General features: G+C 40.4%; 1 protein-coding gene across 4 annotated transcripts; it reads left to right on the top strand.

Moving 5' to 3' along the window:
* The first annotated feature begins 257 nt into the window (after nt 1-257).
* On the top strand, nt 258-24,277 carry LOC104593408 (tRNA (guanine-N-7) methyltransferase). 4 transcript variants are annotated; one of them, XM_088892112.1, is made up of 9 exons: nt 258-480; nt 563-720; nt 835-888; nt 1,065-1,140; nt 4,877-4,956; nt 5,033-5,082; nt 5,174-5,258; nt 5,409-5,507; nt 23,634-24,277. In XM_088892112.1, exons 2-9 carry the CDS (start codon nt 655-657, stop codon nt 23,856-23,858), a joined length of 735 nt encoding a protein of 244 aa, XP_088748238.1. In that variant the 5' UTR covers nt 258-480; nt 563-654; the 3' UTR covers nt 23,859-24,277. The 4 variants fall into 4 exon arrangements, with proteins under 4 accessions (XP_088748238.1, XP_010251522.1, XP_088748239.1 ...); XM_088892113.1 differs by having other exon boundaries at nt 261-480; nt 563-689; XM_010253220.3 differs by having other exon boundaries at nt 259-689.
* The last annotated feature ends 439 nt before the right edge of the window (nt 24,278-24,716 follow it).

The raw sequence follows: 24,716 nt of genomic DNA, 5'->3' as shown, positions 1-24,716 counted from the left end.
AAACTGATTGAACTATGTATTTCATGGGTAAAATATGAATGAATAATGAAATATTTTATTGAAATAAAATGCAATATTAAAAAGTAATTGATTAGGCTCATAGTACAAATACAAACATGTACAGTGCAAATACATACAAAATAATACAGGTTTTTGTACTCTAGTTGAGACATTTTGACTCGGTCGAGTTTTCCGCATTGACTCGTCCATGTCTTATATTTACAAGTTGACTCTGCCGATTTCCAAGTTGACGAGAAATCTTATATTTACATGCTGTCTAGCTTCCAACCTGTCTATACTCTATGCGTGCTAAACTGCATTCCTAGTGGAATAAACGGGCTTACCAGGAGCCGGGGACGGGTGAGTGGGCGAGCTAATTACAGAACTGAAAAACTGGAAGAAGAAAAGGTCTGTACTTTTAGTGTTTGGGGATGATGGGCTGCTCTCTTCCTTTTCAAATTCACGCTGCAGCAGCTGCAGGTATTACATGTACCCCAAGAAGTGCTCTCTTCTCTTTGGCTCCTCGATGCCTCTTCCTCCTTAACCCCAGCACCACTGGCAGTGGTAGAAAGCAAAGTTCACCACATCATCATGAGTGTGGAACAACTTCTGGTGTGTCGGAGCTGAGCAGCCCCGAGCTCGTTGCTATGGAGTATGCCGACCTCAAGCTTAGTGAGAAAGTCGGCCAGGTGTTTGATGCTTCGCCTCTTTCTCTCTAGCGTGCGGGTTTTATTCTTGCCTTAGCATTTTGTTTCCTGTTACGAATTAGAAGTAAATGAATGTATGAATGATGAGTTGGTATATTTATTTGATGGATATGGGGGGTTGATGTAGGTGGGTCACGTTCGAATCCGGCAACATGTGAACCCTCTTAGCTCTTCTTTCTCGGTAAGCCTTCGCTGAACTAGAGGAATTGCTCGTTATCCGCTCTTTGTGAGTTTCTTCTCCAAGAACTTGATGTTCGGGTTTCACAGCTTCACAATGTGTTCGGAATTCTAAATCCTCAAAGAAAGAAGAATTGTGTTTGATGTTTTTTGTGTTTTTGTCCTTTACCGGTGTAACAGGTCCCTGCACAAGTGCCAAACTGGAATGAAGTCTTCAGAGACTCCACGCTGCCGCTCATGGTGGATATCGGCAGCGGTAATTACTACTTCTTTTGCCACTACTGCATCCTACTTGTTCCTTCTTTCTACTCATCCATAATATATAGTACGATCGTACTCTTTTTTTACCCCTTGATAGAGGATTCCCCAAGATAGAAGCATGTTTACGTAGTGTTAGTACATGATAATGATCTCTTACCCGGATTCAGTTCCTAATAACTTGTTTGATTGCCATCTAAACTGATTTCTTATTATTGTTTTCCTTTGCATTTTAGACCACAATCCACCATTCAAAATGGATCCGTACCCAATTGTTGACTTTTTAAGTGTACCCTTGTGCTAGTTGATATTTTTTGGATGTTCTTGAAAATGAACTCAGTTAGTGGTTTTATTGATTGGTGATGAGGATGTGGCTCAAACGCTGCAAAAAACCAAAATGAAATGATTTCTTTCCACATGGTGCCCAAACAGGATATAGATAATCGAAAACCAGTGCAAGCACAACTGAAATATGCTTGCAAATTTCCAAATCTGGCATTCTTATGACCCTTTTCTTATTCAGATACTAATGGCTACATATTGCTTACATAAAATCAAATCAGACTGTACATATTGTGATTGTGCAAATAAATTAGACAAAACTCTGTAGCACTGGATTATGTAGAGTTTTCTACAACAATGCACAAAGCACAACCTCTGGATACAATCAAGAGCGACAATAAGTTGGTTATGCCAAGGCCAAACTTTGGGTGGTTTTGGAACCAAACCAATACCTTTCTTGGTTGTTGTGTCAAAAACACCTACCTGAACTTGGAAAATTAGGTTTACCAGGAACCAGCCAGTTTCTTTAGTGAAATACTGGTTGATTGGGGTAGCTAGGGATTTTTTCCCTGCAAAGAGAGGTCTAAGACAAGGGGACCCTCTCTCTCACTTCCTTTTTACCTTAATAGTGGATGTTTTGAGTGTTATGATCTCTAGAGCTGACTCCAGAAATATTTTTATTGGGTGGAGAGTAGGGAGGCAAGAAGTAGTGGTTACTCATTTGCAATTTGTAGATGATATAATTCTCTTTTGTAAGGGAGAGACTAAGGAGATGATCAATCTGAAATTGTTGGTAGAAGGTTTTGAAAAGGTCTCTAATTTGAGAGTGAATTGGAATAAAAGTTGTGGCTGGGGTTAATAGATCAGATGAGGAGGTGTCTTCCTTGGCTAGGTTGTTAGGCTGTAAGTGGAGTGATTGGCCTATAAAGTACTTGGGTTTACCCTTGGGAGCAAACCCAAAGTTAGAAAGTTTCTGGTACCCAATCTTGGAAAGATTCACAAAGAAATTAGCAGGGTGGAAGAGGAATTACATCTCTTTAGGAGGTAGAATCACTTTAATTAAGTCAACTTTAGCAAATTTGCGAGTGTACTTCCTGTCTACCTTCAAAGTGCCTGTCAAGGTTGCAAATCAGTTGAAAAACGTAATGAGAGATTTCCTTTGGGAACCTGGGGAGTCAAAAAAGGATCACCTAGTGAAGTGGGAAGTGGTCTAGGACAAATGACAAAGGGGGTTTAGGGATTGGAAATATCTGTCTAAGAAACACAACACTCTTAGGTAAGTGGTTGTAGAGGTTTCCCAAGGAGCAAGAAAGTTTGTGGCATAAAGTGATGGAAAGCATACATGGATTGGCAGCTAATGGATGGGATGCTAGTCTCAACCCAAAAAGGTTTTCTCGTTCCTCTCCGTGGAAAGACATTATTGGTAATCTTGCTTGCATTTTCTCCTTTCATCAGGTATGATGCTTGTTCGGGTAATAAGGTCCTGTTTTGGGAGGATGTTTGGGTTGGGTACCAGCCTCTTAAGGATAGGCACCTGACCCGCTACTCCTTGTCCTTGAACAAATTCAAAGTCATCTCTACTTTTCGTGTTTCTGAAGAGTCGTGGGATTTAGGGATCAGGAGAGGGTTGAGGGAGTCAGAAATAGGGTTGGCAGATGATCTTTTCTCCCTTCTAAATTCAGTGTTTTTGGATCATTCTTGTCCTGATAATAGAATTTGGTCTGAAGAGTCCTCCAGTTGTTTTTCATGCTCTTCTTTCTTCAATGCTTCAGTGCACTCTTTTCCTATAAAAGAAGTGTGGAGTGCTCCTGTACCTCCAAAGGTGAGGGCTTTTTGTTGGGAAGTGGTTCTCCAAAAAATCAACACTTTGGACTTGCTTAAGAAAAAAAAGACCGAATTGGTTCTTATCCCCTCATGTTTGTAGCCTTTGTTTGAAGAGTGGTGAGATGGTAAATCATTTACTAATATCTTGTCCTTTTGTTACTTATTTGGGATTGGGTTTCCTTTCTCTTTGGGTGCAGGTGGGTTCCTCCTACAAGCGTGGTGGATCTATCTAGCTTTTTTCGTCAGTCAAAGAAAAGAGGAAGGGTAATGTGGAGAGCAACAAGGGCAGCAGTTGTTTGGGCAGTGTGGGAAGAGAGAAATAACAGAATCTTTCAAGGGAAAGAAAAATTAGCACATGAAGTCATAGAAGGGATCACCATTAAGGTCATACATTGGCTGAAATCACTGGATCTGTTCAAGGACTTCTCTATAGATGACTTAATTAGAGGGTGGAGTACAGTAGCAGCTTCTTCCTGCCCCTCTTTAGCTATCCAAGAGGACTGGTCGCCCCTATTATCTATGGCTGTTAAGTCAGACTTTGATGGCAATTCTGTAGGTAACCCAGGCCCCTCTGGAATTGGGGGTGTCTTTAGAGCTGGGGGAGGAAATGTCCTGGCCCTTTATTCTGGCCCGATAGGACTGGGGGACTCTCTTAGAGCAGAAGTTTTGGCACTCCTACAAAGGCTCAAGCTGGCTAAACAGCTGGGTTTTCAGCAGTTGGAAGTGGAGGGAGACTCGAAACTGGTAATAGGTTGGATGCAAACAAACAGCTTAGGCGCCTGGTCCCTTAGACAACCTGTAAGGGACATTATGCAACTAACAAGGGAGCTTGATGTCAGGTTTAAATGGAGTAGGAGATCAGCCAATGCAATGGCTGATACTTTAGCAAAGCAAGGAGTTAGTAGGCAGAACCTTTTTTGGGCCTGTTTGTAATTTGATGAGGGGTCACCTTGTTTTTTGAAGGTGACAGTTGTACTAAGTTTCTGAAAGAATTAATGAAAGTTACTGTTTCCAATAAAAAAAAAAACCGGTTGATTGGGGGTCCACATTAAACTCACCAAGAAAATCTCCAAATTCAACCTGTCCTGCTTATCAATTGAATCCTTTTACACCAATGCAGACTTGATAGAACCATGGCTGGATTCAACGCAGTTACCAGGGTGCCGGTTTCTGCACTTGGGCCTTGGCTAGTATGCAAGCCTAGATGCATACATAATCACTAGATTTTCTTATTTCTATGTTTTCAAACTGTCAAACAAACAAATAGAGTAAGAGAGAAACTCCTTGTGGTGGACTATTACCATCTATAGTATTTACTCAGAACCGGGGGGGGGGGGGGGGTATTTTCATTGTTCCATTCTTCATGTAACTTCCCATGGCTTTCTTTATTATATTTAGGCTTTTGATACTATGGGTGAATGAATATCTCATTTAGAAATCCTGTTGATGTTGCAAAATATAATGAGGTTAGTTAAGTTTTTACTTGCAAAATGTCATGACTTATGCATGAAGAGTTAGCAAAATAAACACATAGAATATGATTTTACATATTTCCTCCCTTCAAAGCTTTTAGAGAGAGTAAAGAAGAAAATACTTTTGACATCAAGCTAACAAGTCAGAATTCCCAGGTAGCGGCAGATTCCTCATATGGCTTGCAAAAAGGATTCCTGATTCAAAAAATTATTTGGGATTTGAAATACGGAAAAAAGTATGGGCTTAACTCCTACATATACTTTTCATACTTTTCATGTGGGCTTAACTCCTACATGATCTTACTTGTGCAGTTGGTCAAGCGTGCACAGTTGTGGGTGAAAGAATTGTCTCTTAATAACATGTAAGGTTTCATTACTCTTTCTGGAAAACAGATGAGAGATCACAATTTTATTTTTTACCCTTAAGGATTTTTCTTCTCTTTTGAATCACAGATATTTCATGTTTGCAAATGCCACTGCTTCTTTTGAACAAGTATTATCAACATATCCTGGACCTTTAGTATTAGTCTCTATCCTGGTGAGTGCATAATATGTGGCTTCCATTCCCTTGTACCAAAAGAATTTATAATTTATATGCTTCATGTTTATTTCCTTTAAGACCTACTCTAAGGTTGTTAAATGCAGTAGGGTTGCTCTGAATAGGATCTTGTTCATCATCTCCTTGCAGTGCCCAGATCCACATTTCAAGAAAAGGCATCACAAGAGAAGAGTTGTGCAGAAGCCTTTAGTAGATTCTATTTTAAAGAATTTAAGTGCTGGAGGGCAGGTATATTTTCATTAGCAAGAGAGACTATTTGGTTATGGTTGTTGGTGTATATTTGGTAGAGATCTGATGAATTTCACCTTGTGAATGTCAGCAAAAAGACTTTTGTTTTCTTCTATTTGTTTGAATAGCAAGGCTATGTTTCTTTAGGAGGTAGATGTCAACACCCAAAAATGGACACTTGGGCAATTTATCTCCCATCTAGATATCGCTAGTAACCAATCAACCATTGCAATGAAGTCCCAAACACATCAAATCCCTATTTGCCAGGTTTCTGCCCAAACCTCCCTTGTTTACCCCACCTAAGAAACCTCACCTAACCAATCAAACACTACCAAATGACTCTTGATACCTTAAAACCCTTGCCTATCAAATTTCACTTTGAAATTCCTTCGTTTACCCCTTGATCAAAGCAAGATTCTGTTTTAGCCCTTCTTGTTGATTGAGATATATGATCCTCGCATCCCTTGTATCTGAGCATCTTCAAACCAATCAAACCCCACCAAGGCTAGGCCCCTTAGAAATCTCACCTACCAAATTTCACCTAAAAATAGCCTCTCTAGCCTTTAAACTGGATAAGATTCCGCTTTGTGAACTGTCATTGGCTTTTATTTAAGACTTTCTGTAAAGACCGCTGGAACAAACCAACAGAAAGCAGTTAATCAGTTTTACAAGAGAAGGCCACATCAGCACAACTAATTGTCCACTTGCAACAGTTGTAACAGAAAGGAATTAAAGAATGTAAACAGTATAAGTAGTGAAGCACAAAGGGAAATAAGACAGGAATCTTTCGGCATCTCTCTCTCTCTCTCTCTCTCTCTCTCTCTTCCCTTTCAACGAATTCAGGAGGTTGGCTCCCTCGAAGAGCCCCGAGTTAGGCAGGTTCCTAACAAGTTGGTATCAGAGCCAGCATGACCAACACATGAACCACGTCAATAGACACCCGAGTGGATCAGATGGAAGTAGAGCTCCATCGAATGTCATCAGATCTCAAAGAAATGAAGGAAAGTTTCATTGCTCTCAATCGACTGGAGCAGGTGGCAACGAACAACGACAGAGGAAGCCAAGAAGAGTGCAGCAATGAAAACAACCGCAGAACAGGGCGGCGACCCAACTCCCTGGATTCTCAGAGCCGAGAGGTATTTTGATTACCATGAGACACCTGGGCAAGATAGGGTGGCTCTGGCTTTGGTGCATCTTGAGGGGAAAGCTATCCTATGGTTTCAATGGTATCAACAGGGGCACCCTCGTCAATCTTGGGTAGACTTCACCGACGCCATGACCATCCGTTTTGGATCGTCTGGGTTCAAAGATCACGATGAGAGTTTAGCAAAGCTGTGGCAGGTGGGATCGGTTAAAGACTACCAGATGGAGTTTGAAAAACTGGTCGTGAGAGTCCAAGGGTGGACGGAAAAGGCGCTGGTTGGAAGCTTCGTCGGTGGCTTGAAAGAAGAACTGCGACTGGAAGTAAAGGCGATGCAGCCTACTTCGGTCATAAATGTGGCAATGCTAGCAAGACTGTGTGAAGACAAGTTTGCTCGAGCCAGAAAGGTGCAGCGGCCATGGGGTGCAGTAACCAGGACGACGGCACTAGACAAAGAGGAAGGAATACTAGGCCTAGGCCCATCGGTTCCCTTCAAACGGCTGACCTGGGCAGAGATGCAAGCCCGTAGAGACAAACGACTCTATTACAACTACGAAGAGAAATTCGGGCCAGGCCATCGGTGCAGGAAACAATAGGCATTTCTCCTTCAAATGGATGCTGAAGAGGAAGACGACTTCACCGGTTGCAGGGAACCTGACTCAGGGTGGGAAATACAACCCAATGGGACATAAAAAATATCTCTACAAGCCCTTACGGGACTTGCGTCCCCACAAACAATGAGAGTTGTCGGGCTAATCTAAGGACGCCAACTGGCAATCCTCATAGACAGTGGTAGTTTCCTTAACTTCATAACTCAAGTCTTGGTGGATAAAATGGGACTCCCGGTTCAACCAACAATGGCTTTTACGGTTCATGTGGCCAACGGTAATAGCCTCTCTTACAATAGTATATGCATGGGCTTACTACTAAAGGTTCAGGGTCACCAGTTTTCGGTGGACCTATATCCTCTTCATCTCAGTGGAGCAGATGTGGTGCTAGGGATTCAATGGTTAAGACAGCCAGGCTCCGTGATCTATGACTGGGCCCGTCTCACCATGGACTTCACATCAGAGAACTCTACAATCCATCTACAAGGGCAAACATGCAAGGGACCAAGGCCCATCAGTCTTGCAACATTAACAAAGCAAGTGGGAGATCCGGATCAGCCCATATTCATGCACATGGACTTAAATTGGACCAGCCCATCTTTAGCTAACAGCAGCCCAAATGGGCCTGGAGACTTCCAAAGCCGCCTACAACAACTCCTTCAGCAATATGGCAGCGTATTCAAAGAACCCCAAGAACTTCCACCACGTCGAGATCATGACCACCGCGTCCCTCTCATGCCAGGAGCCGTCCCAACCAATGTCACCCTTGCAACACTTAAGGCCCACCAGTTGTTCGCTAAAGAGTCCAAGTGCTCCTTTGAAGAAACCAAGTTTGTTACTTGGGACATGTTGTAGAAAACGGAACTGTAGCAGCCAACCCAGATAAAATCTCCAGTATAATGGGCTGGTTGCAACCCAAAAGTGTGAAGTAATTGAGGGCCTTCTTGGGCCTGACAGGGTACTATCGCCACTTCATAAAAAACTATGGCCTGATAGCTACCCCATTGACCCAATTGCTGAAACGAGATGCCTTTCACTGGTCAACCCAGGCCCAACAAGCTTTTGAGCAGTTGAGACATGCAGTTTCGACACCTCCAACATTAGCACTACCTAATTTCACAAAAGATTTCATCATTGAATGTGATGCCTCCGGTCAAGGTGTTGGGGCCGTCCTCATGCAAGAGGGGTGACCACTAGCCTTTTTCAGTAAGGCCTTAACATCACAAAAGTGGGCTAAATCAGTTTATGAACAAGAATTAATAGCAGTGGTCTTAGCAGTTCAACGTTGGTGATCCTACTTGCTCGGGAGACGGTTCATAATTCGGACCGACCATCAAAGTTTGAAATTTTTATTAGAACAAGCAATCCTATCGCCGAAACAACATTGATGGATATCCAAACTACTGGGGTACGACTACACAATTGAGTACAAAGCAAGGGCTGCTAACTGGGTGGCTGACGCCCTGTCACAGCACCCACAATCATTTCGGTTACTAGTATCTTCCCCAACATCTCCACTCCTGGATCAGCTTGGAAAAGAAGCCCAATCCCATGTGAAGTTACAACAGTTGAAAGTCCAAGTATTGGCAAATCCATCACCGCACCCCGGGTATACCATCAAGGATGATCTACTCTTCTTCAAAGGACGCCTGGAAATCCCGGCAGATTCCACTCATCTCAGGAAGCTCTTGGAATTGTTCCATGCCTCACCCACAGGTGGCCACTCCGGCATCCTACGAACACAAAAACACATCGCCACACAGTTCCATTGGAAAGACATGCGTACATCCATTCAGAACTTCATAGCCAAGTGTGTAGTATGCCAACAAAATAAGTCAGCCACTACAACACCAGCAGGCTGTTAGACAGTTCTATGCCCTTAGCTTCAATCAGAAATATGTACATTATGAATTTATTGTAAATGAATAAAGTACACATTTGATTCATGTTCCTGTGGTGTGTTTCTGTGTAATACCCTTAAGCTGGACACTTAATGAGACTTGTGTTAGTTTAGAATGTTCACAGCCATTGGGTAAGTTTGGGGAAATTTATCCTGCCAAGGCGGACACTGGTGTGCTGCCAACTGTTGGAGTGGCTTGTCTCAGCCACCAAGGTGAGACCCAAAGCACATGCAGTGTAGGATTAATGGAACCTTTGAACCGGACCAGATTTCCAGTATTGCCCTGGACCTTGGAGATAGATGGGTAGAACTGGAAAGTTACACCTGACCCCTAGACTCGATTATGATACTACACTAGGTGTCGGATTGTGTTGTCTTTGATGTACCAATCAGTGAGATCCTTAGCGGGGGTCAAAACCTGGGTATGTTGGGACAGTCCGAGAATTCATCTGAGTGGGTGATCATAAAGACAGGATCAGCCCCTTTGTCGGACAAAGGTAATGATCGGGGATGCACTATCTCTGATGGAAACCAAGACTGTTGGCAGCCGATTTCAATTGTTGAGATTTTGTTTTGCAAAATATATTTATATAAAGATATATATATATATGTTATGGTTTCAAAATGATTTGCAAAAGGTTTTAATTCCCGGGATCCATGTAAGTAGAGAGTGCAACACTGTTCCTTGCAGTCGAGGGAGAGGTCTTCCCTTGTCGGGCAGTGTTTGATCATTATGGGCTAAGAGGTTAAGTGTAAGACCATTGAGGATAATACCTAATGGGCTAATCTTGCATCTGCCCACAGTCCCTGGGTGTTACAAGGTGGCTTGGCCCAGGGACCACTTAGGGTAAGTGTTGGGCCCATAAAGCCCATAAGATGGGTTTCATGGGGTGCACTGTCCATAACAGTGTATTCAGCCAGGCCTTGTAACAAAGGCTGGGCTGAACCCATGTGGCTGATGTGTAGATCAATGTTTGGGTCCCACGCCATACAAGGAACTCCAACTGGGCAGCAGTTTGGAAGGCTAAGTGAGTACATAACCTTAAATGGGCCTTAAGCCCATTTCGAACTGGGCTGATTTGATCAGTCAATTAAAGGGGGTGAATTCTGAGATGGATCAGCTGATAGGATTGGACCTATACCCGATCCACTTAGAGAGTCCAAGATCTAAATAAGATTTAGATCTAGAAGCCTCCTAATTAGATTAGGAGATGACTGATCTGATCTGTAGATAAGATAAGGGTTCTCCCTTATCACTTAAAGGGACTTCTAATCCAAATATAATTTGGATCAGCAGCTTCTAATAGGATTAGGAGTTGATCCCTTTAAATCTATAAAAGGAGGAGGGGGCGGCAGCCTTTAGACATGCAACCTAAGACTCTTGTCTTCAGAGCTGAAATCACAGAAGAGAGATTTCTGCAACCTCTGCAAAATCTCTCTTGCCGCCTCCTTCCTGCCGCTGCCATTACCTTCAGTTTGATCTCCAGTTCTTGGGAGAAATCAAGATTTGATCTTGATACCAATCTTTTGGGAAAAGATTGATTAGAGCTGTACTCACAAGCCATCCAGTTGATTCTTGCGAAGGGTCAAGTTCTTTTGAAGAACATTGCTGATTCTGCTCCATCCTGCACCGCGCCATCTTCAGTGGGAGCAGTCTTTGGTTCCTTCCTTGGGCGTGAACACCTCCATTGGGAGATACTAATTCTCTGTATCAGGTACATCCTCCCTCCTACTCCTTTTGGTTCAGATCTGGTTTGGTTCTTGTTTCAAGATTGATCCTTGAAAAATATGTTTTTCTAAAATAGGGAATTCGATTCCCTGTAAAGATGGGAGAAATATTTTTTTTGAAATTCACCCAGTCCTTTCCGCAAGACTTCGGCGTCCATGTGATGGATATCCTATCCCTTCACAGGCCTCTTGCAACCACTCCCAATACCAACCCAAGTCTGGGATGATATATCAATGGATTTCATCACAGGATTGCTCGTTTCTGCCGGCAAAACAATTATCCTTGTGGTATTGGATAGATTGACGAAATACAATCATTTTCTACCTCTATCACACCCATTTACAGCAGTCACAGTTGCTGAATTGTTCCTCCGGGAAATTGTGTGCCTTCACGGGCTCCCCAACTCAATTGTGTCAGACAGGGACCCTATTTTATGAGCCGTTTCTGGGCTGAAGTTTTTTGTCTGCACGGGGTTAAACTCTTCAAGTCAACAAACTACCACCCCCAATCCGATGGACCAGTGTTTTAAAAGCGAAAGGTGCACAAAAAGCGATAGGTTCCAAATGCGCCTGAGGCGTAAGGTGAGGCGCGCGCCTTTTTTAATTAAAGAAAAATTAAAAAAAATAGAAAAAAAAACATAGAAATTCTAAGAAATCAGGAAAATATCAAAAAACAAAGTGGGGGAAGAAAGAAGTAAAGAAAAAACTGAAAATAAAAAAAAAAGAATGGGGTGGAGCCCTGTTTTACTGTTTTCAAATTAACATTTGCTGATAAAAAAACATTGTGTAACAGTGGGGCGGAGCCCTTGTTTTAGTGTGAAACAGACAAGAAGAAGGGGGTGGAATCCCTATTTTAGTGTAAAACAGTTCCAGAAGAAGAAACACAATGAAAACAAAGATTGAGCGGAGCCCCTGTTTTTCTGTGAACAAAAAGGAGGAGGAGAAGAAGAAGAAGGGGGCGGGCGGAACCCCTGTTTTCAGTGTAAAAAGCAAAGAAACAGTAACACAACGAAAAAAAATGATTGGGCAGAGCCCCTGTTTTTCTGTGAAGAAGAAGAAGTACTTGATGCTGAAAGCCTGAAGAGTTGAAGATGCTGCAGTTGGTCATCCGACTGAGAGATGGCCTCTGATAATCGAACTTCGAAGGTGGCTGTTCGACTGAGTGTCTGAGATAACTGAGACAAGCCTGAATTTGATGATCCAAGAAGAACCAGGGTGCTGAGGGCTCTGAAGATTTTTGTGAAAGCCTTGCATGGCAAGTTTTTTCACTCTCAATTAGGTTTTCAAATTTGCCATAACATATCCCAATATTTTGGCACATAAACGGAAATAAATATTATATATACGATTGTAATCAGCTATAAAACTAAATTTAAAAAGAAAAAAAAAAGAAAGGGCAACTTAAAATAGTTGCTCACCTGGACCGCCTGGCACCTGGCCTGAGGCGCAGAGGTGAGCGCCTTCCTAAAGTCTGGCCACCTTGACCCATGTGAGGCGCCAACTCTGGAATGCGCTTCGCCTTGCGCCTCAGGCGCGCCTTTTAAAACACTATGATGGACAGACGGAGGCGGTTAACAAGAGTCTCGAAACATATCTCAGATGCTTCGCGGGAGATCAACAAAGACAATGGGTGAAATGGATCCACTGGGCTGAGTGGTGGTACAACACCACTTTCCATAGCGCTGCTGGGATGACACCCTTCAGAGCTCTATATGGTTGGGATCCTCCCCCTCTACTTCCTTATAAAAGAGGGACCACCACAGTAGCGACCTTAGAAAGAACAGCTGACACAACGAGATGAGGTGTTAAAGGAACTGAGAAATCATCTCTTACAGGCACAACAATGGATGAAGCGCACCTATGATAAACATCACAAGAATGTTCAATATAAAGTCGGTGATTGGGTGTTTCTCAAATTGCATCCTTTCAGACAAATTTCAGTAGCAAGCCGACAGTGGAACAAACTCAGCCCGCGCTATTTTGGACCATTTAAAATCCTTGAGAGGATAGGATCTGTTGCATACAAGCTGGACCTCCCGGTTACATCAGAATTGCACCCTGTATTCCACATCTCCTTACTGAAGAAAGGGCCGAAGCCAGGAGTCATTACAAGTGCGACCCTTCCCACATTTTCAGATGAAGGACAAGTGCAGACTGAGCCAGCCTGCATCATTGATTTCAGATGGGTGCGCCGTGGTGGAAGAGTCATCCCAGAAGCATTAGTTGTTTGGTCTAAACTCCCAGAAGAGGATGCAACCTGGGAATCCTACTTGGATCTGCAATCTAATTTTCCCACGTTAGACCTTAGGGCAAGGTTGCTCTAAAGGAGGGAGGGATTGTAAAGACTGCTGGAACAGACCAATAGAAAGCAGTTAATCAGTTTTACAAGAGGCCACGTCAGCACAACTAATTGTCCACTTGCAACAGCTGTAACAGAAAGGAATTAAAGAATGTAAACAGTATAAGTAGTGAAGCACAAAGGGAAATAAGACAGGAATCTTTCGACATCTCTCTCTCTCTCTCTTCCCTTTCAACGAATTCAGGAGGTTGGCTCCCTCGAAGAGCCCTGAGTTAGGTAGGTTCCTAACACTTTCATTCGACCCAATCATAAACTTGGTCTGCTCTAGGAATAATCCCAGCTATCCAAATCATTTGCCCCATAGATGGGAATACTCCCTCTCCGTGCCCATGAATTTACTTAAATATCCCTTGAGAACTCTAAAATACCCAAAATACCCCTCACTCTTCTCTTCACTAGTATATCCCTATTCTCACTTTTCTTTGGATACTTTTACCCTTGAAAAATTCCAAAATACATGAACTACCCCCCACTCTTCCTCTTACAAAGAATACCTCACCTTTCACCATACTTGGACTCTCCTACCCTCAAACTTATTTGAAATACCCAAACTACCCCTGCCTTGAGCTTATAAATAGGGAGTGAGAAGGGGGCCCAAGACCATTAAAGGAAGCTTTGAGAATTGAGCCACTGCTCCTACCAAGATAAATTACTCTTGTCATGCTAACCTTCTCATTCATTCTTTTTTTTTTTCTTTCTTTTCTTTCTTTTCGTTTTTCCATTTTTCTAGGAGGGAGGTTTGAACTATGTATTGTTAGCATCAAACCAGATTGAACAGGAACACCCCCCACCCATTTCTACATTCCTCACTCTTCCCTATTTTCCCCTTTCTTTTTCTCCCATTTCTCTTTTTTCATCTTTCTGTGAGACTAAGGGTTGTTCAAACATTTAGAGGGGACTACAGCTGGCATTCTCAAAGCTTGAATAGCTCGATTGAAGATCTCCTCTTCTTGCATTCGAAAGGTGAGCTTCAGTTCTCATTTCCCTTGAATAGTAGTGACAATGGCTCTAGGTTTTATCGAAGGAGGTGTCTAAGCTAGTTATGCATTTTGTCCCAAGAATAGGTCTATGCCTTCGATGATCAATGCTGATAGTGCCAAGATTAAATAGGATCCCTCTGGAATAAGCAAACTGTGGTCCTTGTCTCCTCCACATCGTAGCAGCGGTGGTTCTAGGTTTTGTCAAAGGTGAACGTATAAGTTAGCTTTGCATCTTGCCCCAAGTGCAACTAAGCCCATCCCTTAGTTGATTGTTACTTCTGTAGTTCAGCCATTGTTGATTTATTCTTTGATTGAGCCTTGAAAAGGGAATAGGGGCTTGCCCTGACATCCATGGCTTTCCCTCCTAAGTAGGCAGTTGGTTTCAAGAGAGGCTTAATGGGGGAGGCCCAGTACCACCACCCTCATTGGACTCCAACCTGAAGAGGGTGAACCGGTGAACAAAAACAAGGCAGCAAGGTGCTAATCCCTTCCAAGGTTCGGTCATTTCCCTATGAGAAAGAGCTTAGAAGTTTGCCCCAGTTCACACCATTTTGGACTTAAGTAGTAGTTGGTTCCATAAGAGGTGTCAAGGGGGGGGGACCCCGGTATCACAACCTTCATTGGATTCCAATCTGAAGCTATTTTGGGAATTATGAATCGTGTAGAATGGAAAAAGTCTAGCTTCCCCATTCTTGACTATGAGGTGTTTGTTGGTTTGCCCAACCCAACAATACGAGGGTTCTTATTTATTGAGTGTAAGTTCTCATGGAGATTCAACTTTTTCTCCATTCTGTTTATCAAGCAGCCTGGTATTTGGAGTCACTATGAAGAATTCAGAAGAAAATCATAAATATTTTTTTCTCAACATAGGAAAACCTCCTTGGGTTTATGGTTAGTGGCAACTCCAAGAGGCTTCAACTCCGTCGTCAGATCAACCACTGATGTGGCTCTAGCTGAAGTGCAGCAACTGCTGTAAGACTCTCACGAGGAAAATCCTTGCGCTAGTCACCCTTCAGGTACCTCTGATCATCTTCTTTTGATATTGATCTTCCCATTGCTCTTTGTAAGGGTGTTCGGGCATGTACCAAACACCCTGTTGCTCATTTTTCTTCCACTTCTCATTTGCCTCCTAAGTATCATGCCTTTATTTCTGCTCTTTGTAGTGTGTTTTATGGAGGCCTTAGAATTACCTAAATGGAAAAATGCTGTGTGAGGAAATTTCTTCCCTTCAAAAAAACCACACGTGGGACCTTGTTGATCTTTCAAAAGGAAAGAAGCCTATTGGTTGTAAGTGGTTGCTTATTGTAAAACATCACACTGATCAGATCAGGGGCTGCTTGTGCGTCCTCTTGATTTATTCGAACCAATGAGTGTAGAATACGAACTAAGAAGAAGAAAGCTTGGAAGGAAGAAGAAGAGATAAAAATAGAAGAAGTCGAATAGGGGTTAGTGGCTGCACCCACTTTACCCTAATATATTAACAATAATAATAATTATAGAGTAGTCCCTTGAAATAAGTCTAATTACAAAAAAACCTTAATGCCATGAGCATATATAAAATACACCCCCTAACAACAGGAATTATGAATCATGTAGAATGGAAAAACTCTAGCTTCCCCCATTCTTGACTATGAGGTGTTTGTTGGTTTGCCCAACCTAATAATATGAGGGTTCTTATTTATCAAGTGTAAGTTCTCATGGAGATTCAACTTTTCTCCATTCTATTTATTAAGCAGGCCAGGTATTTGGAGCCACTTTGAAGAAATTTCAAAAGAAAATCATAAACATTTTTTTTCTAAACATAGGAAAACATCCCTAGATTCATGGTCAATGGCAACTCCAAGAGGCTTCAGGTCAAATTTTCAGCCTCACAATAGGATCACCTTGATTAGGTCTTCCCTTGCTAGCCTTCCAGTTTACTGCCTATCAATTTTCAAGATCCTAGGAGGAGTGGGTAGGAAGCTTGAGAAGATGACGAGGGATTTCTTATGGAAGCTAGGGGAGGGGAAGAGGGACCATAGGGTCTACGAGTGAGCAAATGAGTAGCTTCTACTTGGAACCTACCTTGAATTGACCCTACCCAATCTGTTATAGGGTGGAGACTAGAGTGACTGGAGTTTGGTTCCAAATTCTTGGAACTGACCCCTACCAGGAGTGGGTAGGAAGCTTGAGAAGATGACGAGGGATTTCTTATGGAAGCTAGGGGAGGGGAAGAGGGACCATAGGGTCTACGAGTGAGCAAATGAGTAGCTTCTACTTGGAACCTACCTTGAATTGACCCTACCCAATCTGTTATAGGGTGGAGACTAGAGTGACTGGAGTTTGGTTCCAACTTCTTGGAACTGACCCCTACCCAAGCTGGTTCTAGGGTCTAGGGGTTTACCCTACCAGAACTGAACTTGCCTTGAAATAAACCCCAAAATACTTTTGAGGATGTTAAGATTTGAACCCAAGCACTTGTGGTTACAAAGGCCATGGTCTCACTTGACCATTGAGTTACTTAAAGTGATTTGATTATTTATTTTCATAATATTTGAATGTGTAATGTAAAAGGTAATATTTACAAAATTTAAATTATAATGGTAAGCTTTGAACCGTATGTTAATATGTTATGATAATCTACATTTTAAATTACTCAATTTAATCAATAAAGATGATATAAGTTTTAAAATATATTATATTTATTGAAAAATCAAGTTTTTAAAGAACATGTTTCATTTTTTTTTGAAGGGGGAGAGTAAAAGGAACAGGTTTCATGGATAGATCCTCGAACCGATTCCGGAACCGCTAAGGCTAGAACCGACCTTTACAGGGTAGGTTCTGGTTCCAAAAACCTAGAACCAACTCAACCCATGCTCACCTCTAATAGAGTCAAGTGGGATGTGGTTAACAAAAGTAAAAATTTTGGGGGCCTTGGATTTGGGAACATTTAGAAGAGAAACTTGGCTTTATTTGGCAGTGGCTATGGAGAATGCCTCTAGACAAGGACAAACTGTAGTATAAGCCTATAAGGTTGTGGTGAGTATTCATGAGTTGTTGGATAATGGATGGGACATTGGAGTTTTAACTAGGGTAACCCAAGCTTCTCCTTGGAAGGCCATAAATGCCATCTTACCTCTCTTCCTTCCTTTTGTTAGGTATGATCTTTGTAGTGGTAATGACATAAAATTCTAGGAACACCTTTAGGTTAGAACCTCCCCTCTTAGGGTCCAGTTCTCTGTCTTCAAAAATGAACCTATATCCAAATTTCTTGATCCTTCTAATTCAAGAAATGGATACGATTAGGATTTAAATTTTAGAAGGGGTATAAGGGATTCTAAACTCCCTACTATACTTGCTCTTTTACAAACCCTTGATGAGATCTATCTTGACCCTTCTAAATTTGATGGTTGGATATGGGATCCTTCTTCTTTTGGTTCCTTCCCTTGTGCTTCCTTCTTCAAAGTCTTAACCTAACTCTTTGCTGTTCTCTACAAACTACAACCTTTTCCGGTTAAGGAGGTATGGTCTAAGCCTATTCCATCAAGGGTTGGAACTTTCTGTTGCGAAGCATTTCCATGAAAGAATTAATACTTGTGACCTTCTCCAAAAGTATAGACCTAAGTGGTGCTTAGACTTGTTCATGGCCGGGTAGCCCAATGGGATAGCCCCACTCAGCTTGTTCATTGTTGGGCTTGGACATTATTTTGGGCCCACGAGCTCGGGCTCAGGCCCAAAACACTAGGGCCTACTTTTTTGGGTCAGGCTTGGGCTTTCTTGAAAAAGCTTGGTCCAAGCTCAAGTCCAATAATATTTTATATAATAAAAACATTTTCTATATAATAAAAATATATAATATATTTTTTCTTTGTTCCTCTTCTTTTTTCTCAAGCCATAGTGAGATCTTCCAACATTTTGGGTTCTAAGGTCATTTAAATAAATAAATCAGTTTTTTTATTGAGTGAAAAATAAAAAAGGGAAATTGTCTAAAACTCACCATGACTTTTCAGCATTTCTCTTAAACTCACCATAACTTTTCAAAACGTCTAGGGAACCCCATGTCAGTAACTTGACGTTAAAGAGACTAATGGGTTAATAGATTACCATTTTACCCTTTGTTATATTCGACCCATTTTTCAATATTCCAGAAATACCCCTGTTATTGTTCGACCCAAAATCCATTTTTTAGCTTCCCACGATGGGTCAACAGGATTCCCAGTTTTGCTATTAATCTTGAGGCAACAAAGATACCTGAACAATAATAAAGACGGATCAAATTTGCATTCTCACTAACAGTTTCAATTCTTTGAGACAGGAGCGACAATCTTACTCTTCCGTACCTGGAACAACAATCACTTGAATCCCTTGCAAAAACTCCATTTCTTCTCCACCCCTCCCAAATACATATAATAAACCCACACAACATTTTAGTTGACACCCTCTCTGAGAATGGATAGCATTTCCAAACTAATTTGCTTAAGCCATTTTGTATAAACATTTCAGAACAAAAAGTTAGCAGTGGATCCCCTCCTTTTAGCCTCATGATTGTAGCTCCAACTTCAACAAAACTTAGAAGCAACTCATGAATCTCTTCTTGCAAAACCCATTAATGCCAGGCAAACCAATATCTAAAATCCAATTTGAATAATAACCAAAACAAAATCTTCACAAAAAAATAAAGAAATATAGAAACCCACGATTTCCATCGCATGAGAAGTTTAGAGAAGAAAAACAAAAAATATAAATTTCATCTTAGAGACCCAAAATAAAAACAGGAAAAGCATGCAATCCGTAATTAAGATCCAAAAAATGGGCATTGGATTTGTACTGTCGATTTGGAGTTCAGGGTAGAACTCTGGCTTCAGAACCATTAGAAGGAGAAAAAAGAAGAAGAGGAGGAGGAGGAAGAGCTTACCACAGGTTGGTTCCATGCCATTAAAAACGGTTGTGTAGGGTTTTGCTGAAGGTCTTCTCACTTAGTAGGGCTAGGGATTGGATGAGAGAGCATAGGAGGGGAGTTTGACTGAGGCTTCCAAATCGTGTTTTGGAATCTTTCAGAATGGGATTTTGTAGTTGGGGGCTTAAGAACATTTTAGTCATAAAAATATGTTTAATATGGATGACTCACCATTCAGGGGCAGTTTGGTCATGAAAATTGCATTTATGCTGACATGGACAACTTTTGTCAATGAACACTAATGGTGCTCTAATTGATGGTGAGTTTTAGAAAACAAAATCTCATTGTCATGGGGTTCCCTAGAAGCTTTGAAAAGTTATGGTGCATTTAAGAGAAATGCTGAAAAGACATGGCGAGTTTTAGACAATTTCCCATAAAAACATCTTTTTGCCCAATTTACAAGTTGGGCGTCAGGCTTTATAGGAGGGCCTGGGCTTGGGCTTAAGGTCTAGGTCCGTTGGTTAGGCTGGGTCCGAGATCAAGCTTGAATGTATTATGTTAATAAAAGAGGCAAAGCCTAGCCCGAATCCGGCCCGTGAACAAGTCTAGTGGTGCTTATCCACTCACTAGTGTGTTATATGCAAAGCCAACAATGAGAGCTGCTTTCACTTACTAATCTCCTGTCCTATTGCTATTGGTATTTGGGAATGGTTTTTTCCTGTTCTTTGGCTGATGTGCCAACTGCCAAGCTTGTTTGCTCCAACATTTTTTGCCTAGCCAAAGAAAAGGGGAAGGCTTATGTGGAGATGCACAAGGATAACAATAAATTGGATGATTTGGGAAGAAAATAATTCAAGAATTTTCATGGAAAAGGAAAGGAGCAAAGAAGCCATTATTGAGAACATTATGATTAGGGTGGCACAATGGCTAAAATCTATGGAAACCTTTTCACAACTCTCAACGAATGACATCCTTAGAAAGTGGAAGGAAGTGGCTGACTCATCCACAAATAAGATTATCAACAATCGTTTTTGGTCTCCACTGGAAAGAGGATTAATAGAGGTTAATTTTGATGGAAGTAGTTTGGAAATCCAGGGATGTCAAAAATAAGAGGGGTGTTTAAGGATGATGAAGGCCAAATAATTGCTCTGTACTTAGGTAGTTAGGTCCTGTAGAAGTAGGTGACTCTCTAAGGGTGGAAGTTATGGCTATGCTGGAGGGAGTACAAAGGGCAAGAAATTTGAATCTAAGAAAGTTGGTTATTGAAGGAGATTCAAAATTAGTAGTCGGATGGTTACAAACAAGGTTCAAAATTTCACAATGTGTTAGGTTGTATCAGTCGATATGTATCGTTCTGACAAAGGTCTGATACATGGAACATGTGCAAGTCATGTGTTGCATTCCTTTTCGTGTGTTTGAATCGATACGGGCCCGTATTGGCCCTTTTTGAGTTTGTATTGGCTGGTATGGGCCTGAAACAGTCCGATACATCCCGATGCACTTAATTTGTTTTGGGTCCCCCCTCTCTCATTAATTTGTTTCGTGTGTTCGAATCGATACGGGCCCGTATTAGCCCTTTTTGAGTTTGTATTGGCTGGTATGGGCCTGAAACAGTCCGATACATCCCGATGCACTTAATTTGTTTCGGGTCCCCCCTCTCTCATTAATTTTGTTAATTTATATTTGAGGCCAAATTCTCTCATTAATTAGTTAATTACTCCTATATTTAAGTACAATTTCTCTCTCATTAATTAGTTAATTACTCCTATATTTAAGACATATTTTCAAATTTGAATTTGAATTCTAGCACCTAATTTGAATTCTCATTAATCTCATTTGTTACTCAATTACACAAGCCATTGATTTTAGTTCTTATAATTGTTAGAATATAAACTACAAACTTTAGCAATAGCAAGATTTGAACCTTGGTCATTAGGTTTTAATGACCATAAGTTCACCACTAGACCACACTCCATTTGTTTGTTATGGTCATATGCTTTTTTATTTTTAAGTAAATTTTCTCTTTTCTTAGTGGATGGTTGTCAATAAATGCTAAAATTAATTATTAAATTTATATATTCTTAAATATTAAGACAAGTTATATATTGATTTTTTTGAAAATTAATTTATATACATACACAATTTAGTTCTTCCATAATTTTTGAACGGTCACTAATTGCGTCCCGATATCTCACTTTATATAAACCATAAAGTATAGGTTTTTACATTTAAATAACTTATTTGCAATAATATAAAACTTGTAATTCATAAAAAAAAATAATATAAAACTTGTAATTGTTGTTATTTATATATTTTTTTAGGATTTATTTGAGTTTCCAAGCATATGCATGCGTATCTTGATTTTTTCTTCGTATCCATGTGTATCCAAAATGTATCCTGATATGTCTCTTAAAATTGCCTTTCTGATACACCTTGTGTTCCTGATACTATGAACCTTGGTTACAAAATGAGGATGTAGGGATGTGGAACTACGACAATGAGAGAGAAATTTAGATGGCTGACAGAAGACTTAGAAGTGAGGCTACATTGGGTCAAAAGAAGTTCCAATAGTTTGGTAGATTCTTTAGTCAAACACTGGTGGGAAGAGATCAAATGTTTTGGGTTTAGTTGTAAAGATCTTTTGGGGAAGAGTGTTTATCTCTCATTGACTATATAACTTTGTTCTTCTTACTGATTTTTTTTAATAAAAGCACGATTATTGATAAAAAAAGCTGGGGGAGATTGTAAAATGAGAACATATAAGTGGGATTATCTTATCCACTAAGTCCCATATGATAGTCCTTATGAGGTCATGTCCCTAGTTGCTTCAACATTCAAGTGGGAAAACTCTAGGAGGACAAATAAGGATTAAAGAAGCATAGTCTGCTTTAGTGATTGTGGTTATAAAAGTTTTTTCATCTAAGCCATGTTTTACCTTCAGGAAAAAAATGATGGAAGGTAAACAGGGTGGCCTTTATTTCTATTTTCTGCATGTTCAAAACTGACTTTTATCTTCTAGCTGCTTACCTTTTTTTCCCTTTTGTTCTCTTCCATCTTGTTTAGAGAGAGAGAGAGAGAGCAATTTTCTTTAGCCCTTGGTGTAGATGTGAATGTAACTCAAAAGCATTTTTCTTAACATGGTTGTGTTATAGGTCTATGTTTTGGTTCAAAGTTTAGGCCAGCCCAAGGCCCAAAATATGAGTTCGGATTTGGTTTGGGCCTAGACCTGGCCTGAACCCAAAGTTCGAGTTTGGACCTCAGGCTGGGCCAAGCTCAAACCAGAAGAGCCCAACCCAATGCTCAACTCTATCATTTAAGTCCATCCAAGATCACCAATCCTAAGTGGTCTTCATTTGCCAACTCAATAGTATCAAATTTGAACTTGATAACATCCAAATTTCCATGATGAGAGGAGGAAGGGATTTTGTGGGTTGCATGAACTCCACTCTCAGAGAAAAGGATCTTGAAATGAGTTGGCAGTACCACTCTGATAACAGAGTCCAAAAAGATGTCCTTGAGATCCATGCCTCCATCATCAAGACCCAATCAGTGACTTGAGCACAAAGATAGTGCCAATTTCACAACTTCTAACCTATTTTTTGGTAAAAAGAACATTCTCACACATTATAGGAGCAAATTGCAAGTACACCATAGAGAGAAAAGAGTTTCCATATCTTGGAAGCATTTTTTTTGGGTATTACATAGTTTCCATAATAGGGGAATTGGGGGGAGGGACAGAGCAGGGTGCACGTCAGGCCCTCTGGCCATACCATGGAGAGCCTGCAGTTCCATGGGTTTGATCCTGCACCCCTAAACTACTGGGTTATCGGCTATCTTGGAAGCAAATTGGCTAGGGAGACTACTATTATCTAAATTTATTATCTCTTGTTTCCTCTTTTGGTAAATCACTATTTGCACTCTCTCTCTCTCTCTCTCTATTTATTGCATACCTCCATTCTCTTTTCATTAATTTAACAATAGCTATAACTAATAGTTGTAAATCTGTAATTGCAGTTGAGTTCCTATAATTTAAAATTTGAATTAAAAGTAAGGGCCCGTTCTCCTGCAGTGAGTCTATTCTTAGTTTTTCAAGTAAAGAAAAAAATGCAGTATTTTCTTTAACCAATTTCTTGATTAGGTAATTGAATTCTGGGTATATGTGATTCCTACATTTTTAGTCAATCCTCTCTTTTTGAAAGTTGAATCCAAATGTTTCTGTGTGTTAATTTATTTGTTCTTAGTTTGAAATTTCAAATCAGTGTTCATGCTCATTCCCCTGGGCCTATTCTTGATTGAAATATAGAGCTGCAAATCTCTACGTTCATATGCATTTCTCATGAATATTAAGCTTGATTTGCTCATTGAACTATACCTTTTGGTTTTGCCTCCACATACATTTGGTCGAGGTTTCCACTTGCAAGACGGTTTTTTTTTTTCTTTTAATTGATCGCTTGCAGACTTTATGCTTGGTAATTTCATTTGTTTCTAGGTACTGGAATTACAAGATTTCATTTTCTTAGTAACGATTGTACAGGTTTTCATTCAGTCAGACGTATTTGAAGTGGCACTTGACATGAGGAATCAGTTTGAGTCTCATAATGATATGCTTGAACATATTGATGTCATTGATCCTAGTGTAATATGTGATGATCAGGGGTGGCTTTTAAGCAACCCAATGGGGATACGGACTGAAAGGGAGATCCATGCAGAATCTGAAGGGGCAAAAATTTACAGAAGGCTGTACCAGAAACGAATGTGATTTGTCATATTTGTACAATAACACCAAAAGAGAGCACAATTAGTGAAGTCCCTCTTTTACTAATGCCTGTTCTTCTGGAATGAACTACTCTATGACTCAAAGCATTCACCGATCCATATTGCTGGTCCTTAGATACGTTTTCCCCCTTTCCCATTCCCCATATTGATGGGTTTAAAAAAGTTTTTTTACCACTCATTGTTAATTGACTAATTCCTTTCCAATACTTCCAAATTTTGGTCTTTCCTTTCTTTCCTTCTGCACCTACCTTTTACTTCTTATGTTATACCTACCAAATGGCCCATGTGATTTCTTAGTTACATCTATTTATAATTAATACATTTGTTTATTGGGAGTTCCCTAGCACACAAGCTCTTTTGCTATGCAAAATATGTTAAAATTTTTCTAGTTTGTTGGCCCAATTTGGTGGTATTTATTGTGGTTCGATATTATCTTGCACATAATGTATAGTAATTTTCTTCACTTTTTTTTTTAATGATATTAGGGATTGTTAATGGTGTTCTACAGTTGCTCCATGTCAGTTTTATCTGTAGAGGGTGTTTTGATTTCATATTTGGTGTATGCACGTCAATTTCCCTTAATAGACATTTAAAAATATATTCTTTGTTGTGTGTTTTTTCTGATTTCAAAAAACCGAGTCTGAAAGCAAAAACATGTTCTGAGTTTCTGGTTTCAAAAACACGTTTTATATGGTTATTTAATATCATGTTTCATAAATCATATAATTTTTTTACTACAAAATTTGTTTTTATTTTAAAAACCATTATTTTGGGGGGCATTTTACAACAGGAATGATTTTGTTTTCATTTGTTTTTAGAATTGCCACATCAGCAAAAAACA

This window comes from Nelumbo nucifera, chromosome 7, assembly GCF_055504915.1.
Source record: "Nelumbo nucifera cultivar China Antique chromosome 7, China Antique-T2T, whole genome shotgun sequence".
NCBI classification, from domain to species: Eukaryota; Viridiplantae; Streptophyta; class Magnoliopsida; order Proteales; family Nelumbonaceae; genus Nelumbo; species Nelumbo nucifera.
Note: the sequence above shows the minus strand (reverse complement) of the source record. Positions and strands in the feature narration are given on the sequence as shown.